At 39.0% G+C, this 27,794-nt stretch overlaps 1 protein-coding gene across 2 annotated transcripts in view; it reads left to right on the top strand.

Annotated features, from left to right (window-relative positions):
* The window catches only part of LOC118327185 (cytoplasmic phosphatidylinositol transfer protein 1-like), a 76,867-nt gene that overhangs the window by 39,588 nt on the left and 9,485 nt on the right, over positions 1 to 27,794 (top strand). For both annotated transcript variants that reach the window (XM_035660453.1, XM_035660454.1), the window contains exons 2-5: positions 19,601 to 19,749; positions 22,898 to 22,986; positions 24,180 to 24,187; positions 26,045 to 26,116. In XM_035660453.1, coding sequence (XP_035516346.1) covers positions 19,601 to 19,749; positions 22,898 to 22,986; positions 24,180 to 24,187; positions 26,045 to 26,116 — 318 coding nt within the window. The remainder of the gene's footprint in view (positions 1 to 19,600; positions 19,750 to 22,897; positions 22,987 to 24,179; positions 24,188 to 26,044; positions 26,117 to 27,794) is intronic.

The raw sequence follows: 27,794 nt of genomic DNA, 5'->3' as shown, positions 1-27,794 counted from the left end.
CTGTTGATTTCTCTCAGCTTGTCAATTTGACAAACCATTTGTTGTAAACAGGCATGTTTCACACCAGGGTTCATAAAGTTCACAACCTCGAACAAATCAATTATATTTTATTGGATATCTATATAGCACTATGTCGGCCCATATTCAACCATACAGACAAAGTGGTTGCATCTGGGGTTTTACATGGTTTCTAGTTCTCAAGAGCTTCGCTGACGACACACCCAATTACGAGTTTACAGTCATTTACATGAAAATGTTTTTTTCCTTACTCCCACTCTAAACCAGTGTTAAAATAAAGCTAAAATAATGTGCATGATGCCAGAGGAGCAATTGTGAGCACGGCTGGTGAGAAATCGACCTCAGCTGGCTGGCCGTTGCTGTTGCGTTACATCGAGAATCATTAGTGTGTGTAGAATTACACCGCAGTGGCAGTAACACTATCTGAACTGTCATTATGCAATAGCCTACATTACATCAGTAATGCACGGGTCAGGAGAGGGTGACATAGACGTCAATGGATGATGAAAGTAAGGGAGACAGAGATGGGGAGGGGAAGGTAGAAAAATGACAGGGGAGTGTATACGGTTAATCTCTATACTCTGATTTGGATTTTGGTTAATGAACATGGGACACTTGTGGCAGAATTCCAAGGTGAGACATCTCATGAAAAATTAAAGGATGAACTGAGGTGAACAGATGTGTCATAGCATGGCACAGATGCCGCTAAGAAAATGAATTATGGATAAGATAAATCAGTTGAATGGTTAATATTATTGCTTGTGCTTGCTAACTGACACACCTAATACAAACTTGCTTACTCATTAATTCAATTAATACCAGTTGACCCAGACTAGAATAAAATGGAACCATCTTAACGTGATCAGTATCCAAATCATACTCCCTCCTTAAGCTACTTTTGATTTTCAAATATTTTAGTCATCTGGTTCAACTCTTAAAAAAAGACTGATGCCTAAGTAAGGGATGGAAACCGAGAGAGGCTGTCAACGAGAGCAAGGACATTAAGACATATGGAGAGCAGAGGAAGACAAGGATGGAGGAGGAGGAGTAGGAGGAGGCGTTGGAATTGACTGTCCTTTGTCCCTTCTGATGAAGTCCAACTTCAACCAGCACGGCTAAAAATAGTACAGTAGTGTCCCTGCTGCTACCACACACACACACACACACACGCACACACATTCCCAGTGGGGATTCCCTTCAAAGCTGCCATCACCCATCCTGACCTTTTCGTTTAAGTTATGTTCACTCACTCTCTCCTACTCCGCCATTCACAACCTCCCTGTTGTGATATAAACTATCCACCTGTTCTCCTAAACTGAGCTGTTCATAAACATGTACTCACACAAACACACACACGCAAAGACTCTTTGCTACTCTTTTATTAATCTTTTCCACACACATTCACTATAGATCACACATGGCTTTATACTAGTAGCCTATGATTTCCTGTGTTGATCAGTGGAGCTTCTCTTTGTACATTTACTTGAATGACATACAGTATACTGCAACAACTGAGCAGTGGAGAAAAAGCACAGCAGCAAAAGACATAGAAATAGTAGAACTAAGAAGACATGCAGTGCACATTGAAACGTGCAGGTATAAAGGAGTTCACTGGTATTTTAGAGTTTGTTTTTATCAGTTTTTAACTCAATGTTTGGCTTTAGCAAAAGCAAAAAATACACAATGTGAATCAACTAGGTTTATTGCCAAGTATGTTTTTACACCTACGAGGAATGTGTCCTGGTACTTTGGTGCATAAAATATACAAATGTACAAATCACACAAAAATCACAGAAAAATAAAGTACTTTCAAAATATAAATAAATAAAGATACGAAAGATAGGAAAAGAAAACAGTGCAGAATGGTAGTGCATTAATGTAATGCATACTAAACCATTAGATCTTCACCACTAGAGAGTGAGTACTAGAAACGGAAGGTGTGACGCTGTTTCTGTGTTCGAAAAAGGACTTCTTTGCTAGTTAAAACCATGGCATTTTAAAGGTACAACATAATAGAAGGGTAGGTGCACACAGTCCCATAGGTGAGGAGAATGGAGCGGGTAAATACAAGGAGAAGACAAGTAAATACAAGAATGGAGGAAAGGATGTGAAAAAGGATACTAAATGCATATGTATTTGCAAGCCAGTGTGCAACTGTGGTGCACACAGTCTCCGGTCTCTGTCCTCCAGCTGTCAGTGGCATTGTCTGTGTTTCCTGGCTGCTGTGGTCACTCTGCACCAACTCAACCTGTTTGTGTATTGCGTATATGTGTGAGCACCTCGGAGCTGTGAGATGGAGCAGAGGAAGTGCTTTAGGTGACCACACCAATGTGTTCACACCACATACTTTCATCTTGAGTTAGAAATCGCTACCTCCAAGAGCTGCTTGAAAGAAAAACCCTTTCAGCCAAGACGAAGTTCTGAAAAGTAGAAATAAAATATGGTAAAATTATTTCGACACATTCTCATTATTCATGACACGATCACAACTCCAAGAAATCTGACCATCTGCGGTCACAGTGACAGTGGGAAGAGAAATTTTCAGTGTTTTGACATAAAAAGTGTGAAAATGAAAGACAGATTGAAAGTCCAAGAACCCTGGAGAATGGCGTGGAGGTGAAAGGAAAATAATTTCATGAAAGGGGGTGAAAGTGAAAGGACATATTACAGGAGCGAATGAAGTGACAGAAGACGGATGACACGATTATAGTTATGACAGAGAGAATGAGACTTTGTATGTATGAGATGTAGACAGAACTGAACAGAGTGTGCCGAGTGGTGTTTGGTTGTGTAAAAGCATATAAATGCCTGAATACTTGCACGACACAAAGGGGACTCCGATCAGTGCCTTTCTCGTCCTCTTCTCTCTTCTTATGGCTCTTTAATGGGATTTGGTGTCCACCACTGTCTCCTTGTAAATGACAATGAAATTTTGAATTCCAATAATAAGCGGGTTGAATGGCATTTCGGTTCTAGACTCATGCTTAAAAAACACATTTCAACATAGATTTCAAGACGGGCTGTGTTCATTGTAGCATGTTAATAACTTCAGACGTGTCAGGCTGGAATATACCAGTAGCTCCAAGTCTTTATATGTCCAAAGTTCTTTCAAAACTTAATATCACACAAGCATTGCTAGCTTCAGCCAATATCATGACTATAGGAGTCACTCCAAATCTTGTTTCACTTCACTGATTAACATTTACAAATTATTTCTATTTATTACTGAACTGAATTGTCTCCAAACATTTGTTGTAAAGTGAGGCAATAAAATTGGGTAAAATTGGGTAAATCCTACACACTGGTCCTTTTTTTAAAACTCTAAAACAGCAACAGCTCACTTGTGAATCATTTTCAATGTCACACAAGACAAAAGGGTAAAAAGAATACAAAGTTAAAAGGGACTTTCAAACACTAACCAAGGTTGAAAATGGAAAAAAGGGAAGAAAATCCCAAGTAGAAAATGATTCAAATGGCACTCAGTTGAAAACTTGTTAGAAGAGCAAAGGAAGGAACAATGTGCTCAGTGTGTGTGTGTATGTGTGTGTTTTGATTGATGGGTAATAGCTCTGTGTTCTGAGCCCAGTGGCCTAATCCCATGTTTCAGGACAAACCTGAGTCATTTACTCCAGAAGTGGTCGGACATGAGAGGGTTTTATAATGTATGTACGCCCCAGGAAAGTGGTCTCTGTCCCATTTACAGAAAGGGCAGAGTAGCAGTGAGGGCCAGATCTGTAGGTGTGAATGTATTCAGTGTCCTTGGCATATGTGTGTGTGTGTGTGCTGTGTGTGTGTGTGTGTACTGTATGTACTTTCTCTTGCAAGCATGCGTGCTGGTTTACATGTGTGCACCACCAAGGTGAGCATGTCTGCACATTCACACCTGTTTGCATGTGTGTCAGTGTCTTTGTGTTCCTGTTTTTGTGCGTGTGTGTATGTGGAGGACGGTTTTCCCTCCAGCAGAACAGGGCTAATGGTTTGTTTACATCCTCTCAAGTTTCGGGGGGGATTTACAGTCCCCGTGTTGGCCAGTGAGGACAAGGAGGGAGGATCTACAGAAACCATCCTCTTCCTCTGCATCTTTTTCCTCCTCCTTGGTTCACTTCTCTCCTGTTACATCCCCCTCATGCTTTATTCAGTCGCTCTCTTATTCTCTCCCGAACATGTCTTGCCTCTCCGTCATTTGCTGTCTCTGTTTTTCTCTCATTCTGTTCGCTCGAAATACTTGCTTTCTCACTCTGTTTGCCGTCTAGAAGGACTAGTGTGTAGGATTCAGTTTCAGTAGCATCTAGCAGTGAAGTTGCAGATTGCAACCATTTGATTGCAACTCAGCCTTTCATGTGTGTAGGTGGTCATGAAACTTACTCTGTTCTGGGCTACTGTAGAAACATGGCAATTCAACATGGTGGCCTCTGTGGAAGAAGACCCACCTCCTCTTGAGATAAAAAAAAAAGGCTTATCCTAAAATAACAGAAACACAATTATTCTTATGTGATTTTACACTAATAAAAAATACACCTGAATGAATACTATGTTCCATTTCTGCCAGTAGAGCCTCTTTAAATGTTAAATGTTCCACACTGGACCTTTTTAATGTAGAGTACCTCTTTTTTTTTATTCTCTTCACATTCATTTGACACTACCTTTTTCTTGATGTCTGTCTTTCAAAATCCTTTTTGCTCCATCACCCCTGTCATTTGTCTTGGTCTTGGCTTTTTCTCTCACTTATTCTCTCTTCCATTAACTCCCTCTCTCCTTGTCTTCTCTCTGTTTTGGCTGGGTGCTGACTTCCTCTTCATATTACCTCCTGTCTCTCCCTGTCCTCGTATCCATTTTTCTTTTTAATGTGCTCAGGGCTCTGCTCCCCCTCTGCTTTTTTTTTGTTTGTTTTTTGCTTCACGTCTCCCTATGATATTAAAAATCAAACCCCATAACAAATTGGGTTTGCTAAACGTTTTTAGCCTATTCACAATTCTCACATTTTCTTGAATCGTATTTCACCTGCACCTGAGCCTAAATCATAACCAGGAATTATCATTATCGCCTCTTCAATAAGATTTCAATTAAAAATGTTTTCATGAAATGAGGAGGCGTCTGTTTGAGACCTCTCATGATGATTTCCAGTAACGAGCTCTGAGTTTGTGCCATCCCACAGCGACAGCTGCACTTAGCTCCTGTAGGGAAGATTGTAATATTAGAAAATATTGTCTAATATTGTGTTTGCCCAAAAATGTGCACAGTAAAAAACTGTTCTATATTACTGTATAAAAATATAGGTTTGTAATATACTGTAATATACGATATTGTAAGCAGTGTTTTATTGGCTTGTGGTCAGTGAAGTTGAAGCAGTGTTTTCTGGCGACGAGTACAACTAAAGAGAACAGTTTATATGGTCCGAAACATATAACATGATACAGTAATCCTCAAGGTTGGAGGAGATTTTTAACATAATTTCTGTAGGGCTGCACGATGTAGTCAAAAAATCATGACTATTTGTGACTATTTTGATAGATGTATTACGATTGCGATATTATTGATCGGAATGATGCATGGTTAGTGTGAATAGCCATTTGCATCACAATTTTCATTCTCGAAAAATACAATTTAAAATCATGATAATGTAATGTGTTTATGGATGTGTTCTTAGTAATGATGAGCCTTTACACTCCTCTAGATGTTACCATTGTTCATTTCATTGAGCAGCTGACAGATTGCTTTGCATTTCATATCCATTCTGACCCTCCCTCCATTCACATTTGTCTCTCACATTTGATTGTGGCAACAATCTGGGTTTAACAGGTGGTTTCCTGAAGGAGAAACTTGGTGAAGCGATTGATCAGGGATAAAAACGTACAAAGTAAAAATCCATAGGCCATGTAGAAGGAAATGGTGTCAGTAGTATGCCATTTTTCATCATCAGGCTGATTTTTCTGAATCTGAAACATCAATGCTGTTAAAAAATGCAATTCAGCTTTTGACTACTCTGATGTTATTATCTTTTCAGCAATGAAATCGAAACCCATGTACATTTGAAAGCGGCAGGTTATTAATTGGCTGCTCTGACCTGCCGCTTGCCTTATTCATGTTTCTCCCAAAGGCCCACCACATCCATCTTTTTTTAGCAAATGTGGGTTGGCATGAGCTAATTGTTCTGAATGCAGACTCAGTGATCAGTTAATGAATACAGTCAATTAAATAATCACTCAAACTGCGAAAATGAAAGAAAATGTGCCAAATTCAGTGTCATTGAGGGCTGGTGGAGAAAAAAACCCCAACAAACTGGTGTAGAGGAAGCGCAGAGGGTAAGTGATTGTTTTAGTCCTGCTGCTGTGTGGAGGTAGGTGAGGAAAAAGGTGTTGAGTGTTTTGTGTGTGTGTGTGTATGTGTATGTGCATACAATGGAATACAGGATGTCACTTATAAAGTAACTGCACCCCCTTTCAGCTCTACACATACAATCGATGTATGTATAGTACATCTGCCCACTTTGAAAAAACAAAGCCAATGACACACGCAGCTCTGAGCATATGTTTGCCCCCTATCTCCCACCTCCACACACACACACACACCACACCACCACCCACAAAACACGATGGCATGTTACTGAGTGTTCTTCACACCACTCTCTTGTGACATACACACGGGGTGCAGCAGCTGTGGGCGCCGATCTGCAATTCATAGCACAACTACCATGACCTTCACCTCAATGCCAACAGCTCACTGGGTTTCAGCCCAGCTCCATACAGGCCGAGGATCTGACTCGACTTCCTCTGCTTTTACAAGCATTTTTCAGTCCAGACAGGTGTAACATTGTCCTGACAAGCAAAGCATTAGAATTCGGTGTTAAGGGAAAAATTTTGATGTGGAAATATCAGCCAAGTTATCTGGCAAGTCTATAATGCATCTTCTACTTCTGGGACAGTATGTTTCCAGTAATAGATTACCTTTTGTGCTGCGAGTAGATCTGCCAACATGCTTACAAAGTTAAAGCGATCATCAGCAATGCAGTTATCTGAAAGTAATCCACGCTATTTTCCATGACCGTGTCGTATAGTGATGCGGTAATTTGAGTCTTTTTATTGACATAATGAAAGAGTGACTGATATTTAGATAAACAAATCAAATGTTTGCTTTGTTTTCTAGTATCAGTTCTTGAGACAGAATCCTTGATGAAACACACACTTATCATAGTCAAGGATTAAACATTTCTCTTTCCAGCACTTTCTTTTCCAAGTGTTGTCATGACCAACATCTTAGCCACAGGAAGACATCCCTCTAACTGTCTCTGTCATTGGATTTGTATGTATAAATGTGTACTGTGCATCATCTGTGTGTGCACAGGCCTGTCTGCATGTGTGATTGATATGATGAATAATAATAGTTCAGGCGAGTAATAGTTTTGTCTGAGGGGAGACGTGCATCCTGGTTGTACGTCTCAGCTGGCCAGCACTTTATCACACATTAGTAGGAACTTGAAGCTGACAGGTATCAGGTTGAGTCACAGGTGGGCACCTGGGTACAGGTTGTTTCACTTAAAGGTCAAGAAAAACAAAATCAATATGCAACAAGTGAAATCAGTTTTTGAAATCAATAATTGAATTAATAAATTGTGATTAATAATTAATCTGTGTTATTAAACTAGATACAGTATTTTCTATATTTAAAGAGTATTAAGCACTTAGCTGTAATAGAATATTAGACTATATTTAGCCTGAATCCAGTACAAAGACAAAGGTGTAACATGGCTGAATTTGTAGGAAAGAGAGCAACTATTTGATGGATTACAATTAAATTTGGTTTTTTTGATATTCATAAATCAAAACTCTCTGTACCCACATGAAAGGCAGCAGGGAAGGTGGTGCCTATGGAGGATAGGTCAGAGATGTACTGTACATGCTTCTGTGTCCTTCACATTGCTTTCTTGTGTTTATGGTGCTCAGGTTGAGCACTAATCACTATCTTTAAAATCTTTTTCTTGCCTTGTTCATTTGCCCTTTCTCTACTCTCTCTTGTCTTTACACATACACACACACACACACACACACACACACACACACAGTAATTACACTCCTAGTGCACCTATTGACTGTCAGGCCTACAGCTGAAGGATAATCTTATCTGGAGAGAGCAGCACAGTGCACTGCACACTGCCACCCAGTTGATTAAACAGGGGAAGAAGGTGTGTGTGTGTGTGTGTGTGTGTGTCTTTGCCATTATAGGTAATGAAACTGCCAAGTGATGGGCTAGCTGTGCAGTATGGGATTGTGTATGTATGCATTTAGTGTGTATGTGTAATAAATGGATGTAGGAAAGGCTGTGAACCATTGAAATTCCAGCTACATACTTTTTATACAGCAGAAGTTAGATTAAGTAATTTTTTTCACAAATGTACTCTCAGTGTGTATACACTCTCTGTTCAGCGAAAACCGTTTATCTCCAAATGTGATTTAGAATTTTTCTGATAAACTGAAGGATTAAGTGCTCTTTTATGGTTTGAGAGAATTCTTCTACATCTTAAGCTAAATAAACCTTTTACAGGCCCATTATATAACATTTAGGAGGATCTATTGCCAGAAATGGAAGATAATATCCATAGATATGTTTTCATTAGTGTATTATCATCTAAAAATTACAAAAATACAAATTCCCTAAATTAGAATTTTTTTTATCTACAGAGGGAGCGAGTCCTCTTCCACGAAGGCCATCGTGTTGAACCGCCATGTTTCTACCGTAGGCCAGAATAGACAAACCAATCACTGGTTCTGGACAGACATAGTAATTTCTCCTAAATGTGTACGTGTATTCAAATGATTGCAATCTAAAACTTCACTGCTGGATGCCGCTGAATCCTACTGGTTCTTAATATAAAATGATCACCATCACAAAGCTGAAAACAGCTCTGTTTTTAAAAAGAAACATTTTATTTTTTCTCATTTAAAGCAGCAAATGATTAGGATGTTTGAACAAATTACCATTTCATGTTGCCAGCAAGGTCACCCAGTCTGCGTTTACTCGGAGGTCACCACCGCAAGTCACACGGGAAAGGAATCAGCCAGTAATGAAGCATGCTATTTTATTTTCTAAGGAATTTCTCTGCTAATTTTATTGACAGTATATATAATGGACAGAACCTCCGGGTCTGTGAAGTGAAGCCAACATGGAATTGCTTAATCCTGACTTCTATGTAATGACCTTGCAGGGGGCAGCTCTATTGGCTGCAATAAAAAAAGATACCATACAGTCTTATGTAGTAATTACCTGACTTCTCACTTGATTCATTAGCTCAGTAAACAGTTTTTCCTTCAAAACGTTTCTCCACAAACCAAGGGGTCACGTCACCATAGGTTCACACTTGGCTATTTTACATATTGGAAATACAATCAGGATGAATAAACAGTCAATCAGCTGCGATATCCATTTTAAAATCTGTCTTTTTATTTTCCGTTGTCCTTCTAACCGGCCACTGTTCTGCAATGGTGAAAAAACTCAGTCCACATTCCCACCACCTCCATCAATTACTCGAGCCACTATCGCCCCGCTAATGCAGCCATCCATCAGCATGAAGGGGATTGTGGGGGTGAGAGGGGAAAGAGCTGATCAGAGAGAAGTAATAAAGCACCAGGCTTTTCTTATTGTTTAAAGTTCAAGATTTTCCCATAATTTTATTACTTATAACTTTATTTATTTGTTTTTGTTAATGGGAGCAACAACCTGCCTAAACATCAACCCTGGGCCCATGACATCTATGGGAGGCAGATAAAACTCAAGTTGTTAAACTGGGCATCCTTACAATTTTGTTCAAACCAGTACTGCTTATTGGTACTTATACTTATAGGTATGTCCCCAACAGCTTTTTTTTTTAGCCCCCAATCCGATCCGAGTAATTTAATATTAAGTATTTGCCGATACCGAGTTTGATCCGATGCTTTTTTTTTAGATAATACAGTGCGCAGTGCATACTTCAAGTATTCTGCTAAAAGATTTTCGTCGTCTGTACATCGGATAAAGTTAATTAATCACTCTTATTAGCAGGGTATTTGTTGCACTTGCAGTGGCGTGTTGAGTGTGGCTGTATGGCTCTCTACTAGCAGAGGCAGCCCTCAGAGCTCTGTGTGTGAGAGAGCAGGAGCAGCTCCCAGAGAGAGTTGACATGGCTGCACCGTGCATGAAAGCTTCGTGAGTAAAAACAGCTGTGTGACAGCGGACGTAAAAATATGGATCGGATCGGGTCATTAGAGCTCAATATAGCCGATACCGATCAGTTAGAAAATGCCTTGGCACCGATGCCAATCTTGGAGATCGGATCGGGGCAACCCTACATAAAGGTATAAAGTAGTAGTTGCTTTAGGAGGTATACAGGCTGTACTACTGTTGCTATTGTAGTAATAGACTAATAACTTTTAGCGGTTTACACTGACCATATTTCAATTTTGGGACGATTTTCAGAGACAGTGGGAATAAAATGTATAATGAGGGATGCCACATGGAAGACGCATACGGATGCATCATCATTAACAAACAGCTACAAACAACATGCCTACTGTTAAATTAAACTATAAATGATGGTCAAATACTGATAGTAGCACCTACTCCCCCTGAGTTCATTGAGATTTGCTCTGAAATAAAAACTGGTACAACTAAGCCTTGTTTCACAAGAGAGGTCTGTTTTTTTTATTTTTCATTAAGGGTCAGACACACTTTAGGGGCTGCATGCCAGTATGTGTGCTGTCTGTCCAGTCCTGTTTTTAAAATAGATTTTAAAGGAATGGCCCACCTCTCTGCTTGCGTTACCACGGGTCCTCAGCGTGCCGTTATAATGGCACTATGTACTACATACATGCTTCCCACATTGACTCATTCACAAGGTAACCAAGGAAAGTACACTGAGCTCATTTGTAGGAGCTGCAAGCCGAGGATTATTTTTATGCTTTTGCTGACATCTCCTTAGCTATTTCACTCTTTAAGGCAGAAATTGGCCAATTAAAATCACATGAGCTCTTGGGCAAGAAAGGTTTTTTTTCTTTCCAAAGTTGCTGTCATAAGTGGACAGTGTTTTAGTACCTGCCAAGAACAAAATGGTCTCTTTGTTGGGCTGCCATGGTGCTCCTGGAGGGCATTAATGTGGCCTTCTACAAGTGGAACACAGTGATTATCAGAGCTATTGGTGTAGCTATTACCTCACATTGACATTCAAATAGAGAGCTGTGCTGACCTGGCTGCTGAGGACCAGTGCTGGTTGACTATAGGTTAATTATGTCCTCACTGATACTTTTGTTGTTTGGAAGACTCTTTGGCTGATTGCAAGGACTTCTGTATGCAGAAGGTTATCTCTTCAACTTCATCTGCCAAGGTTACATTTAAAATATAATTTATTTTATAATTTATAATTAAAATAATAAAATTATAATTTGGCAACACGTAGCTATAGTTCGACCTGCAACTTCACAACTAGATGCCACTAAATCCTACACACTGGTCCCAATACACACTGTTTTTGAGCCCATGATGGATCCGAATGTGTCTCATTTGTGAATGCAAATTTTATTCCCACCTGTGAAACATAATTTGGGCTCAGTCACATTAACCAATTAGGCTTGTTTGTGAGCCAAATATATTTTGAGCTAATGAAACATCTGGCTTAATTTAATAATGCCTTTAACATGAATAGCTTTTCATAGTAAAATGTGCAGAATATTTCAAATTACAATAAATATGTAATTATACTAAAATCCACTCACTAGGTGCATAAGCAGGATGGATTGAGTACCTTAACTCCAGAAAATCAGTCAAACAAAGAACCTCGCTTAAATGTTCAATGTAAGATCCTGAAGTTTTCAACAGACATGGATGAGCACATTGGAGCTGTTATTGGAGCGGTTTCTCTGTCCGGGGTGCAGTTAGGTCGAGCATTTCAGTGGGCCACCACGGTCACAGTGTGATTCTGTACATCACGTATATTATTTGGTCGTAGATTGAATGGAATTGTTTTCTATTGAGGAAGGAGAACGGATTTTGAGATGGTGAATACAGTCGATTTGCTGATGAGGTGGTGAGATTAGATAATTTTGTCTCTGATCTAAGTCGAGGCTCCAAAATGGCTCACAGGTTTTAAAGAATCTACCTTAGTAACCATCTTAATTAAGTGTAAACATCTTTAATTAGTTAATGAATAAATAATTAAATAATAAATTTTTTCTTCTGTGTTTTCGGTTTTTCAGCAGCATTAATATTTTACCAACAAAACGCAATTTGGCCTTGGTGTATATTGGCTGGTCTGTAAAACTCAACAAACGCAAATATTGTTGAATGCCATAAAAGTTCTTGAATTGTTTGAGCACAATTTAAGATCAAATCTGTGCATATGAACGATTCATGCTTGAGCCCCAGTGTTACCCTTACTTAGACACATCTGTTCCTAGTCTACCTTATTGAAACTCATCCTCCACATCATCATCAAAAGCCAAATTGAAGCACTTCACTGTGTTTGTCTGAGTGTGCCAGTAAGTACTTGAGGCCTCCGTATCTTTGATGGGTGATGTTGTCGCCCAGAATAATGAGGAAGATCATCACTCAATGGGCAGAAAATCATTCCACTCTTTCCTCTATCCATTCTCGCCTGTCTTGGTTTATTGCTCTCATTCATTTGAGTTCCCTCTCCTCATCCTTTTGTGGACCGAAGCCTGGACATTTAGTGATATACAGCGATGTGCAGCCTGCTAATCATAACTCCTTCCCTCCCTTCCTACTGTTTGTTTCCTTCCTTCCTGTCTTCTTTCTATCCTCTCCTCATTATCTGCTGACTTTGCATTTCTTTACATTCTTACGTTTTATCCATTCATTTTTTGGTCTTTTTCCGCCTCTTTTTTCCATTTCTGTACCCTTACTGATCATAAAATGATGCCAACTCCTCCCTTTCTTCTTCTCCTTTACCCCCTTACTCCACTTTCTTGATGATGGTGCTGTAGGATTATTGACTGCACAGAAATGCTGAGTGAGTCCAGATACACCGCACATCGATTGATACAGCTTAACGCTGCAATGTTGTTTATTCCCATTGTGTTTCACCAGTCCAGCGGCACGTCTGGCCTCATGACAGCTAGTCTAGACCTTTTTAAGACCCTTAAAAATGGAAGCAGCAGTGCACAGATTTCCTTTTTTCTTTTTTGTTAATGAATGGAACCAATTGTGTTTAAGAGTTTGTTGAGATTGCAGTGAACTAATCACTTTTTCACTGGTTGAGCAAGGTCTATGCTATCACAATGAAACACTTCAGGTGGGCAGAAATAAATGAGATGGAAATGAACTGGACTGAAACATTGAAAAAATGATTGAAGTGTGAACAATTTAAATTATTTCAGATGCAACTGATTGTTCTGTTTTTCTGTGAGTGTGAGTCCCAGACATGCTGAATGCAAATACCTGTTAGAAGGTGTTGGAAAACAAGAATTTCCCACTGTTTTTCTAGTTAAAATGCAATTTGAATATCTCTTTTTGAATAACTCATTTATTTTTCTTAACACTATCCAGAGTTATTCATATGAATCTGGAAGATCAACCAATAAAAAATGCACTTTTCCAATCCAGGTGTATTTGTTCTTATTTCTGGAGCATTTCTTTATACATTGATCTGGGCAGCTCTGAGCAAAGGGCCTCATGAAGGAACCACTTATATGGCAATTATGAAGCAAGCCTCACAGAAAAGAGTAAAAGAGATTTGCGATATGAAAGTGTTCTTGCATGTGGCCCAATGTCATTTGAACATTATCCTCTGAGCTCAGGTACAAGTTGTAAAAAATACTGTATGTTTCTGCAAAATGGTTTCATAAGAGGACAAATATTAACATCTGATATACAGCAGACTGTTGAACTTGGAGAGCTTACAGAATGAAGCCAGACATAATGCCTTGTGTACTTAACTAGTATTTAAACTTCACACAGAGCCCAGATTAATACAGTTAAAGGAACTGAAATCCAGTTTGTTTTGACTCTTATCTGCAACTGAAAATATCTAACCTGGCAGGATAACAGGCTGAGTCTGAGCGTCTTTTATTTACAAGTCCTTGGCTGTATTCATGCAGCGTAAAGACACTAAGGGCAAAGAGGCAAAAAACCAATCTTTTACACAATGGTTCCATTCGCAAAGAATAAATAAAATGTGTGTGCGATCACACACTAAGGCCGTACAATCAATGGCTATTATGTATTATTTTTGGCAAATCTTGAAATGACAAGTAGTTCAGGGGCTGGTTGTGGGTGGAAACGCTCCAGCAAGACACAGTTCTAGGTTGTGATTTCACACCCGTCGGATTGCAGCCCTCTCAACGTGTGGATTTGGGTTTCAGTGACCTAGACCAGAACACTGTAATAGAGGGTGATGATGACAACACTCTCTAGTTTATTGGCATTGATTAATGAGCAACAACAAACCGGAGTGCCTTGTCATCAGACAAATCGAATAAAGACGAGGCAAGTACTGGCCTCTTTGTGCTGGCTGCGTCATGTAGCTAAATGATCGATCACGCTGTGAAGATTCCAGACAAGAGACAGAGTGAGTAGTACTTCAGCGCTGCAGCGTTCTCTGAAGTGATTGCCTGTTTTGCTTCAACGGGAGAAAATAACAGGGCTATTCAGTCAGTACAAGCTTTTATTTGTTGTTGTGCAAACCTTCCCTAATATGAAGCGGTCTGTTTTGGCCCGTTCACGGTCAAGCACATTCATCATAGGGTCCTTAAATATTTCAAATAATCACACCGGCCCTTATAAGAAGGCCTAGATAACATATGCACGGCCATGATATTTTTAGAAGTCAATGACCGCTACAGCTCATCGATGACGAAGTGTATGAAAAAGGACATCTCTTGTCTAAACAGGCATTAAATTAGGCTGATGTCACACTTTACTGCCTCTGTAACCCCGTGTCTTTATTTCTGGCCGTCTGTACCTCTCATTCTCTGAAACTTTGTCCTCACTCACGAGCAAAGGACTCACAAAAAAGTCCCCTGTTAATTCCCTCCTCAGCTTGTCCTCTGCCTCAGTGTCTTTCAGTCCCCACCACTCACCTCCCTCATTTCGTATGTGGCATTGAGGAAGAGGGATGGAGAGTGTCTGCATTATTTACAGTAGCTCTTAACCTGGCAGGCTCGCACTCACCACAGCCCAGAGCTGTTTTTAGAAACGTTGCCGTTGCTTTCGATACTTCAATGAAAAGGTTGACTGAATTTCAAAAGAACGTGTTATGTAATTTGTTCTGGCTGTTACACTGTAAGGGATAAGAGAAGTAAGGTAATAACTGCAGCTAATATATGCAGCATTAATAAATTAACACACAAATGGTCACAAGGATTTTTCCATTTTAAACATTTCTAACATAAGCTCTACCTTGACATTCCCTATCATACATTTATTGTGACTGAGTCTGAACTGTCTCTAAAGTGAACACATTACTGGCAGACTGTATTAAACAACTAAGTTGCCCAAGTCTGATCACAAAGGGACCTCATTTTTATTTGAATAAATGTTTACTTGTGTAGTTAAATGAGGCTACCCCTGTATCAGTATTATATAACACATAAAGATTGGTCATTTATTCAGAACTGCAGTAGTGGCTGTGCTGTACAGAAACTTACATTGTGTATGGGTCATTTCAGGTCTGATCCACTCAAAATGTCTTTTAGTGAGTGCTGAAAATGTCCTTTAGCTTGATGCATTTCATAATCTTGCAACATGACAGCTATGCACTTAACAACTTTTACTGAACTTAGGGGCTGGTTGATTCTGCTCCACTGCTGCTCAAGTTGGTTTAGGAAATTGTAAGCGCAAGTGGCTGTTAAAGTGTCTATAATTAATATTTTTATATTAACAATGGATGAAATGACTACTGAAAGACATTGCATGAGTTTTTATGGCGTCTTTCATCTCATTGTTTTGCTTTTATATGCTGTTTACAGCATATGCTGTACAACAGCATGAACATAGTGGGACATTTAACAGCTAAAGAGCGCGATATTTCGATATTATTTGTGAGTTAGCAGAGACATCAAACTGCTAAAAGAAGAGAACTCTAAATTAATGCTTATGTTGCTGTGTATTGGCTGAATGGGTAAATGGCAACTTTTTCCAATATCAGCTTAGTCAATATCAACAAGTAACAAATAATTTGACAATGTTGTGTTCATTGCTTTTTTCTGCTGCCCTCAAGTAGCCAAAATAAAATCAGTTATTGCAGGTTTCAGGTTTTGGATAGTTCCAACATTTTGGGAAACACACTTTCTTTCAAAAGAGCTAGATGAAAAGATTGATAACACTCTTATGTCTATGGGAAACTGCTAAACTGGTTTTGTCCAAAGTTAAAAAAAACCATGCCTACTAGCACATGTAACCTCAGTAATTAATCTGTGATGTCAATGTAAAAATGTAAAGTAACAGGGGAAAACGCTTAACTCCCCATTTAACCACAAACTGTTGACAAAATAGTTGCAGACTGATTGTCGGTGATTGACTAATCAAGTAACAAATGTAAAAAAACATTGGTAATGTGGTGTCAGTTTACAGCAGTAGTAGTAGACAGCTGCAAAACACGTTGCACAGTGGAACAAATGCCAAAAAAGAGATGAAAATCATTTTTATATAACATGTTCTTCGCTCTGACAGAGGTCAGCCAAACACTCTGTGTCTTAATAACAGCTTGTCTCTGAACTTAACCCGTTGGTGTGTCTGGCTTTCTAGTTGGGGAATTTTGTGCTCAGACAACCTTCTTGAGGCCTGTTATTTCGTGTGTGTGTGTGTGTGTGTGTGTGTTCTTTCTCAAGTGTGTGTCCCTTTCTGACACCACAATCTTACATGTATATGATTGTCTAGAGACTAGGGGCCTTGGAGCCAATAGATACAGAGGAAGTGAGTCATTATGTTGCTGCCCTTTCACAGTTTCACTGTGAAACTTGTATACAGAACCACAGAGGACACAGAGCCAAGGTGCTGCAGCTTTGTTTGTGACCTTTTTAATGCATAAATTGTGTGTGCATGAGTTAAAAGTTTGGTGATGTATAGCTGCATGTGTAGGAAACAGGAAACATCAGGTTGATGGTGGTGCTTTATGTATTCATTGCTTGTCGATTGTAATATCCAAGAGCATTGCATTGTTGAGTGGTTACAATGTTGTGAGAGAGAAAACATACATAATGGTGTGTTTGCGTGCACGTCTATGTACTACAGGTTGTACATGCAAGTGTTTGAATACATGCATCATGTGGATATCACGTCTAGGTGAAATCATTTCTGATGTTTATCCAAAATGGACAACCAGGTTGCTGTTGTTTACTGAATGAAGACAGTCCAGGACTGTATTTTCAAATACTATCTGACATAGGTTTGAATGTACGTGTTTGCATTGCTGTTTTTAGATTCCAACAAAAGCTGTAGAATCTTCCTTTTATTAAAATGGCAAGACTTAAAAAGCATGCAGAGAAAGGAGGATTTTTATTCTCATACTTAAATTAATCAGAATTAATCAAAAGCTATTCTGATGTATCACCATCATCGTAGAGCTGTTCAAAGCCTCTTTACTCTGGTGTGAGTATCTATTTTTCAGATAATTACACTTTCGTCTCCGGGGCAGAACCGGCCACTGAAAGCTCTGTTGAGCATAACAATGACCACACCTACAGGGAATTTACTTGTATAGTAAATATTCAGGAAAGTGATTGGAAATGTTCTCTTTTCTCAACAGACTATTAATTAATTCAGCCAATGTATAATATTAAACATACTGTGCATATGCATATAGCATGGAAAGGATGTTAACATAATAGTAGTGTCAGAACACTGGACCCTCATGCATCCACTCTGAGATAGTTATTGGATAGTGCTTATACTACACCAAATAGGTTGATTTTACAGCATTGCCTTTTATTATTTAGTTAAATTGATTTGAAAATAAGCTTTTTACCAACTTTTAACTTTGCGTCCTTCCATTGGGCTTGGTCTAATAACCTAAAGATTTTGCGTAATTGTTTCATTTATTTTAGCACATACCTTATAATATATGTATCCATCAGAGATTTTCAGCAGCAGCTAGGAACTGACACCGTTTTAAGCCCCTCTGGGAGCTATTTTGTGTGAGCACCTTACATTTTCCCCCTGACAGCATTTCACAGCTCAGCCAACAGCCATGGCAGGTAAAGGTCAGGGAAAGAGGAAGTGTGGGATGCAGGGGAATACAACTGAGTTAGCTTGCCTTCATTAGCAGTGCCCTACTCTCACTTCTGAGATGGGTTTTTAAAACGGAAGCACGTGTGGAGGAGAGGAGCCCAGAGGGAAGAGAAAGCATATGGTGACTAAGCAGGAAAGACTGAAAGTGCTGATTCACTTGTTCACAGCCTGTAACAGATGAAGAGAATATAATCATCACTGGCCATCATCAAACAATATTTTCCCTCATCTTCTTGCTTATAATCTGTTGTCAAAAATGTCCAGTTGTATCCCTTTGCTCTGTCTTTGATTTAATTAGGGTCCCTCCTTCTCATTAAAACTCCTCAAGTTGCCCTCCTTTGATGCTCCTCAATCTCGCACTCTCAGTCAGCTCCTTTTCTCGCTCTTTGAAATCACTCATTCATTTCCATATCTTTCCTACTTGTTTCTTGGTCTTTTGTCACCAACAGCAGCTTTAGGTTTAGAATATGAAGATTAAAGATCAAAAGCAAACAGAAGTGCTGCCCTCAATCAGTTCAGAGAACATGCTGCAGGGCATCTAAAACTAAATGCTGGTATTGCATGGCCAGAGTATTTAATTAAATGAACACGGTCCAATGTGTACAAATGGCATAAAGTCATGTTCATTGAAACAGAAGTAGCGTAGCCGGAAACCAACTGTAAGTCTGGCCTTTCCTGAAGAAGCATTATTGCTGCAGAAGGTGACTTCGTTTTCTGACCTTTTTCTCAACAAAGTCTGGAAAATAAGGCAATAAATAAAGAATGAGTGTTGACTCAGGGCCAAGCAGACAGGCAATTCATGGTGAAACTCACTTACAAAACTGCTTTTTACCTTTCTCTCTTTCTGTTGGTCTTGGGGCTGAAATAAGAAGCAGAAAGCAGAAAACAAACTGTTGAACTTAAACTTTCAAGTTTGCACTGCATCCTGAATTTTTATTTCTGATTAAAACACAGTATGATTATGCAATTTATATTCTCAAATAGTGAAGGTATCTCATGAATTATTATTGAATCTGAGGAATTACTTCGGATCTTATTTATTGGCATTTGTTTTGAGTTAGAAATGTTTGTTGATGTTTGAATAAGCTTTTGCGTTACATTACATTAGCTTTGGATTTAATTCCATGGTGAGATTGTGTTTGAAGGTTGTACACAATAGTGGCAATTAAATATTTTATGACTGTGATTCTTTTATTATTATCACTATGTGTATTGTATTGTAGTGTTCCTGTCATAATTTAGCTTGACAATAGCGAGCATTATGAGCCTATTACACTATATACTGTGTTCCAAGGTTATACTGTAAGGTTACTAAAGTGGTGGTTGTCAGACAATAGTATGTGAACATATCCTGTGTTTGTCTTTTATCTTTCAGTACCGGATCGGGCAGCTGTACATGATCAGTAAACACAGCCACGAGCAGAGTGATCGAGGGGAAGGAGTGGAGGTGGTCCAAAATGAACCGTATGAAGACCCAGCGCATGGCCAAGGGCAGTTCACAGAGAAACGAGTCTACCTCAACAGGTTGGTGGAACACATCTTTTCTAGTTAAACAAACATGTGCTAATTGATCCTTAATTAATTAATCCTGTCTGTCAATTTACCACATTTTTGGTGAAGCTAGTTAAGAAAAGTTTTTATATTGGATGTCTTTCTTAGACAGAATCCTCTGGTCCACATATATTTTTGTGTTTGTAAGAAAAACATAAGCCACCATGGTTGAACAGAAAAAAGGTACAAGCACATTGAAGATAAAAGGCATCACAGAACCTCTCTGTATCACTGGATAGTGCAGAAGTGAACGTTACAGCATTGAGCTTAGTAGTAATTGGTACTTTTAATGATTCTTTTATTTTTTTTATTTTGGTTTTACTTATAGTCTTAAAGGCTTGCTTGCCACCTGGGACTAGATCTGTTTCTGCATCCTTAGCTATGATTTTTACCAAACCTGGAAAAACCAAAGTATAGTGTATTATGTGCATATGAACTGGCTTACATTTAGCCATATGATAAGACTGTAAAGATTTGCACATACACAAATACACTGGCCAAAGCAAGTTGTTGCTAGCAGCAGGAGTTACTTATTCATCAGTTATATATCGCCTCATATTACTGATGTATCTCACTATCTCTTTGTGGTTTCATATGCGTGTTTGCACATGCAAAATCACGTGTGACCCTTCCACATGCAAACAGTTTTCAGTTGTTATATCCACATGAATCAAAGAGAGGTGACTGAGGACAGGATGGAGAAGATGTAAAGAAGAAAAGGAAAATGACAGTGGGAGAAAGAACAAAAAATGAGGGCAAGAGAGGGAAGAATAGGGGGGGGGCAGAGATGCTGTTGGCCATTTGTTTGAGCACAAATACCTGTGTCAGCGTTCACTATGCCGGGGAACTAATTATGTTGAGTCAGCACAGCTCTGCAGAGGAGAGGAGAGGAGAGGAAGAAGGCAGAGGGAGCAAACAGAGATAAGTTGGTTTTCCATTCAGTTAGTTGCATGAAATTTGTTTTTATAGTTGCTCAAGGCTTTGTTTAGACAGTAAAGAAATCATGGTTTGAATAGCAAAGGAATATAAGTTGAATTATTGTCTTGACACAGTGACAACATCCTAGACATGCTCAAGTGATCACACTTCCTATGCTTGTTTGTAAGTGTGAGCAGTTAAAAAGTTCATGGCAGTTTATTTCTTTCATACTCATTTATGGGTATTACAGACATTTCTTTCAAACTCTCGTATGCCCATTTACATCTGCAGCTTAGATGGAAAAAGACAAAACACTGACCTTTCCAGAGTAGCTGACTTTTGTTAAGATAAAATGTTCATTTCTCAGTAGGAACACAAGATGAATAAATACCACTCACTTAGTAACATTTCAGTCCTGTCATGAAATGAAAAAAGGTGAATTTGTAAGAAAGTAGTATGTTTCCCTGGCAGAATGGAAAGACATCAATGCTAATAAATACATAACAGGACATCCCCATACAATCTGCCTATAATGATCTGTGATATAAAGCAAAAGTACTCACTCTTGAGTGTAAAATGAGAAAATAACCAAACCATTTGTGATTCCTGGGATGATGAAATTGAGTATATTAAAGTAATATCTGAGACTTTACATCAAGCAATGTAAAATGAACTTACATGTTATATTAAGGAGGTTACAATAACTAACCACTGTTCTGCCCCATTCAACTGAACATCCATCTGGCTCTGCAACAACTAAACACTTCGCTCTGATTCACCAGCAGGGAAGTCAATCTGGACTCGTTCTGTCACGCTTCAACCACCCCTTTAGTCCTCACAATCTCCCTTGCGCTGTACTTGACTATTTGGGCTGATCCCATCCGACCTGAACATCGATCCCACGCTCGTTCTGTCAATAACCTTTATTAAGAACAGAGAGGGGATGGTTGATTTCATGACTGAATAAAGTGTAGCCTTTCCTTGGATGGGTTCAACGTAACTATTTTTTTCCCCTTTCTAAATACAAACACGGGCTTTGGCTTGAAAACTCCTAGCACCCACCCACCACACTTGCACGCTTGGCAACGTGGGCCCCCGTCGCACCAGCTATTGGCATAGATCTTTAAAAGAACAAGGAGGTAATGGAAGAAATCAACAGATGGGGGTGTAGGAGGAGTGTCAGTCTCTTTTGTTGAAAGGGAGGGGGAGAGAGAGAGAGAGAGGAGAGAGAGAGAAGAGAGAAGAGGATGAACAAGCCGCAACATTCACACAATGTGATCGCGAAGGCTTGTTTTTATTCATAGCTGTCACGATGCAGTGGGCACCATTTTTGTCCTTCTCAAGAAATTGTTTTCCATGTCAATCAAAGGAACTAGAGATGACATGCTACATGAAAGCCTGTGCATGTCTGCGTTTGACATATAAATGTGTTATCAATGCAGCCTCAATTAAATCTTAGCAGAGTTCAGAATTGCAATTCCCCGGGTGTACATATTGGCAGTCTACTGTACCTCTAAACAGTGAACACATGGTAGATGATACAGAGAGGTTCAGGGTGCCAGGATGGACTCATTGGGCTCAGAGAACTCTCAATGGCTGCAACTAAAGGAATAGTTCTACATTTTGAGAAATACGTTAATTAGCCACTAACCACTTTCAAGTCTGCAGCTAAATATGAAGTTAGTTATTTAGTGTAACAACTGAAATCAAGGTGAAACGACTCGCTTGGCTTTGTCCAAAATATGTATTATCAGCACTTCTAAAGCTCACTAATAAAGTGTTTACCTTGTATGGCCTGACCAAGAAATATATATATATATAGTTATAATGTGTTTTTTTGTGAGCTTTAGAGGTGCTGGTAGGCAGATCCCCCCCCCCCATCTTCAGTCTTAACATAGGATTATACGGTTTGAGTACTTTTTAGTTTTAAGTTCCAAGAAGGTAAAAACAAACCTTAAAGGTTTTTAGGTAAGATGTTTTTTATTATCTCCCCTGAGTTTGGAATGTGTTCTTTTCACACCCTCTCTGAGTTTCAGTGTTTCATACTGTGAGCAGATTTTCCTTTCAGAAGTGCAACAAATTTATGATGATTGCCACGATGACTGAGGCCATTCCACACTCATCCCTGCTTTGCTGCTACATGCTTACAGTCTCTCCCCTCATATGTTATATACATGTTGTCTGTCTCAATGTATCTTTGCAGTAAATTACCCAGCTGGGCTCGAGCAGTGGTTCCTAAAATCTTCTACGTGACAGAGAAAGCATGGAACTACTACCCTTACACCATAACAGGTGAGCTAATGTGTGTGCCGGACTGTCCAGCTAATCAATCTGACGCAACTCTTCTTATACGCTCAGCACACACGTCATATCAAAGCCACTTAACTACTATAACAAAAAGAGCCTTTCTGTAAGGCTCTGCCTCTCTAATACTTGTGTAGAAATTGAGCCTACAGTAACTTAGACTAGAATAGTTGTTTCATGTGACTGCAGTGCAAAACACTTTGTTTTGCAACGTGACGTGTGAAAAGATTGTACGAGTTTTCACAACGCATAGAGCACATGGTTTCCACTGCATTTTTAACTCTGTGCAAATACAGACATGTGTTGTATAATTCAGGAATCCCAGTATTTAACTACTCCACATTATTTCTGAAAGATGTGCTGGATAGAGTGACATTGGAAATAAGCATTTTTTATAGCATTATAAGCAAAATGTAAATAAAATGTTAAAATCAGTGACCTCTGAAGACAAAAGAGGAAGGAGGATTCTGCAACATGGATCAATACAGGATAACCTTAAACTTCAAAAGGTGATAGTATTGACGTGGGACTGCAGCTCAAGACAAAAAGCAACACACATTGTGCATTCACAAGGGTCCTTAATGCTGACAGAAGATGACTTGGTTCAAATGTAATAATGTCACACTGTCAGTCACACCATTGCAGCTTTCGGTTTGTCACTGTGTCAGTTTGCCAGGCAGACGTGTGAGAAAGCATGAACATGTTATTGACACATAAGCATGTTAAAGCTGACATGGGTTTAGCTATTAATCGTTTTTCCATGAAGCAAATGCTTTTTATCCACACTGACTTACAATGAGTGCAACAGTGGAATACGCTTTGCTTCGTAAATTGCCGACATTACAAGCAACCAGTAGTCAGGAGTGCAGTGATCAGAGCTGCAGTGCCCAGAATATATTTCTGTGGTGCTGATCTAAAGGGGAAGTGTTATAAGCTGAGGAACATAGATAAAAGCTATCTTTTTGATGAGAGCAAATTAGAGAAAGTAGAAGAGAAGAGGGGATGATGTGAGGTATGTGACAAACACTATGCTGTTCCTGTATGTCTTGCACCTTCTACATTCTAGGGTTTCTCATTTCCTTTCATGCTGTGGAAAATTTGAGGAGGCTACATAACTAACTGTTTCTCTTGTGTTCTGTCTCTGCTCCGACCTGATGTGTGTGTCATCGCATGGTCTGTAGAATACACAGTAAGTATCCTTTGTGCATATGTCACCGTCTACTATTTGCATTTATTTATTTATTTAATTTGGAAAATACATGCATCAAAACAGAAGAGGGGAAATGTAAGAAGCCAGAGTAACACTGCATGTCTTTATGATTACATTATGGTGCACCAGTGGCCACATTGAGTGCAAAACACATTAAAGAAAACCAAGGCTGTTGATCATCAGATTTGTCTCCCGAATACAGAAAACAACAATCTTGTCTCTTCACTTCTTTTTAACCATGAGTGCACTCAAAACACCTGCTGTGTCCAAAGTCACTCCTTTGTTTACTTATTCATATTTCCTACATGCAGTAATAAATCTTCTAAATTTTAGATATAGATTTCAGATACTTATGAATCATCAGCAATGCACTTTGGCATTTTTAACAATTTTTTTTTTTTTGTACTGTACACATATTTTTTTATATTCCATTGTCTAATTTTTTGATCGCACTATATTTACACTTACTAGAAATTAAGCATTCAAATAAAATGTCAAAGTAAACCTAGTGCACTAGGTGACAAATTGATAGTGATTTTGGACACAACCTTAGAAGTATTTGATCTGGTGGCAGGGAAAAGAAATGTGGGTTAAAGTGGAATGTTAAGGCTACTTAGGGGCAGTGAAATGAGCTGTAATCACAGTTTTAACAATGATTGCCTTTTAAATTTGTGATGACGATCATGCTAGCAAACGACCACATTTACACATCAAGCAGACACAGAGTAACATTAACATACATTCGAAGTCGTTTTTCTGTTGTCACTACGAACCCTCTCACATTACATAAAGCAATGATAATATACAAACATTAATTAGTGCAGCTTTAAGAACAAATATAGTCTTCCTAATTGGCTCATCGACTGGATTAAACTGTCCATTATGTGATAGAAAAAAGAAAACATTTACCTCGCCTTTGTGATCACTTTTTATAAGCTAAAATGTCTGTTTACAGAAGTCAGTTATGCAGTCTGCTGGTGTCTGAAGCCCTGGTATCTTGCTGTTACACAATGGGATTTTTTAGTTACAACACCTGCATCGTCAATGTCTGCAGTGATCAAAACAACTCAGTTTTTCCCCTCTAACACATGCACACACACACATTTATATGCAGAACCACCTATGTGACCCCTGATTAACCCTTGAAAACACATGAAGCTTTAGGAGAATAAGCTGATACATTTTTAAGACACATGCATACAATTAGGCTCAGCTACCGGGCTTCTGTTGTACAGAGTGTGAAACGTCAACAGCATGAGTCACACCGCAAGGATAAGAGGGGAAAGACGACAATAATGTGGTGACAGAATGCTTCATAATGTCTGTGTTTACTGTATGTGTGGGTACATTTTGTGTTTATGTATGAGTCAGTGGAAATGCACTGATGCAAAGATTTGTTTTTCAAAAAGACTCACAAAAGCCTTAAGAATTGTCTTGGTATTTGTCAGTTTTGACAAGGAGATAGAAATTAAAATACTGTACTATCAAAGTTTTTGAAGAATTTTTGTTTTGCACTACACAGTGAGGAAGAACATCAAAAAAGAGAGACAGAAATATCCAACAGCAGCTTTGACAGTAAAAGTACTTTGGAAGTCTACTTTACCACACAAAGAAGTTAAAGCAAGCGCATTACAAAGTGGCTCCTTTTTTGACAGCTGTATGCCATTAACTACAGTTAAGACATAAATCCAACCAATCTGCAAATCCATCTGCATTATCATTACCAAAAGTTTCCATTACCATTAAAGACAGTAAAACAACGATGACAGCTATGATATGCTGTGTCCAGCACGTAGGATGTTTTTTAATTTGATCTTTTTCTTTCTTTATCCACAGTGCTCATTCTTGCCCAAGTTCTCTATCCACATAGAGACAAAATACGAGGACAACAAAGGATGCAATGACAATGTGAGTATACTGTGTGTGTGTTTGTGTGTGTGTGTGTGTGTGTGTGAGAGACACAGGAGTTTTGAATTTTGTCTGTAAATTACTTTTGACTAGAATCCCTTAAATTAGTTTTTAAAGAATTGTGACCATGGTACGTGCTGAGTAGGACATTTACAGTTGAAAAATGTAATTCTTTCATTGTTTCAAAGTACCTGCAACATACCTTTGCAATGTGTGCACTGCAGTTTCCTGTTGCTTATTGTTCGACATACACACCCAGAAACTGATATTTCTGCAATTAGCTTGTATCAGTCCATATGGCCGGTCAGTTTATCGGTCAGGTTCTAACTACCCTACAAATCTCTCAGCTTAATATAACACTGCCTGTCTTCTGTTCTTCTTATACAGAAATCTGTGTAAGACCTCTGCAAAAGCTAAATGAGTAAAACCATCCGGGCAGATTTGGTAACTCACAGACACTCCTTTGCAATCCCGTCATATCATAATGCCAACTATACAATGCGCCTCGAGAGTCTGCCAAAAACTGCTCCACTCATTGGACAGCTAATTTAATTTGGACTGTTGGCCTACTCACTTTCTTTCTCTCTATATTTTACTCTACTCTCCTGTTTGTAGGGGCATTAGTCATCAAATGAAACGCTGCTACTGCCTGGACAGTGAGGAAGAAGAACAGTTTTAGTGTGCAAAAGACAAATTGCCTGTAATATATCCATGGTGGGTGGCCAGCAGGTTAATTTTACTGCGTCTTTATATTTGGCTTCAAATTATGAGTAATTTAGCGATTGTACAAGGGAGGAATGGCACCCAACTTTGCTCAAGTGTGTTGTTGATGTGTCAGAGTAGTTTATACATGTACTCATAAAGCAAAGCCGGAGACAGAAATGGACAGACTGTCGGTGCGCATAAAACACAGTAGGGATGCTTTAGATTGATGCTTGTTTGTTTTGACAAGACAAGGCGACAGATCAGACTTTTATTTTATTAAATCTAACAGAAATTGCCTACAGCAAATGCACTTCATGGGTAAGAACTGAGAAAAAAATCAAACTCGGTTTGCATAAATATGTGTTGTGAGTGTGTTTAGATGCCAGACAGTCTAAGATGTCTGTGCATATGAGCGCAGATATGAGAGCGGCACGTCCTTGTTGCGCATACACACACTCAAGTCAATGATTCAGTGATACAGCTGCGCTACTTTACATAACATCTTCAGGGCAAACAAACAAGAAGCTCTGCATGTTTTATGACATTGTATAACACTTCATGAGTATGTGACGTGTATTTGCTATAAAAGTACCGTGAAATAATATGAATGCATCTGCGTGCGGCTTTGTTTTTAACATTTTATATCAAAACATTTTCTCTGATAAGTGTCATGTTTTCCCATGTGTGAATTCTAATGGCATAGCATACATCTGTCCAGTCGGGGTGTCCTAATGCTGTGTGTAAGCCTAAAAGAAAGGCCAACTGGAAAAAAATTGATTTACTGTGTGGAAACTGATTCAGAGATAGAGGAAGGAAGGAAGGAAGGAATGGTGTGGACCGGAAATGAGTGGGTGTGTGAGTGGACATCATGCAGGGTTTGAATGGGGACTGCAGTAACATTACATGACATGCAGAATTCCACAGTACTATCTCCTGTCAGACACCCACGCTCACACTCACACACTCTCTCTCT

Source organism: Morone saxatilis, unplaced genomic scaffold, assembly GCF_004916995.1.
Source record: "Morone saxatilis isolate NCDOM2014 unplaced genomic scaffold, NCSU_SB_2.0 Contig17, whole genome shotgun sequence".
NCBI classification, from domain to species: domain Eukaryota; kingdom Metazoa; phylum Chordata; class Actinopteri; family Moronidae; genus Morone; species Morone saxatilis.
The sequence above is the reverse complement of the archived record's forward strand: the minus strand, read 5'-3'. Positions and strand labels throughout refer to the sequence as shown.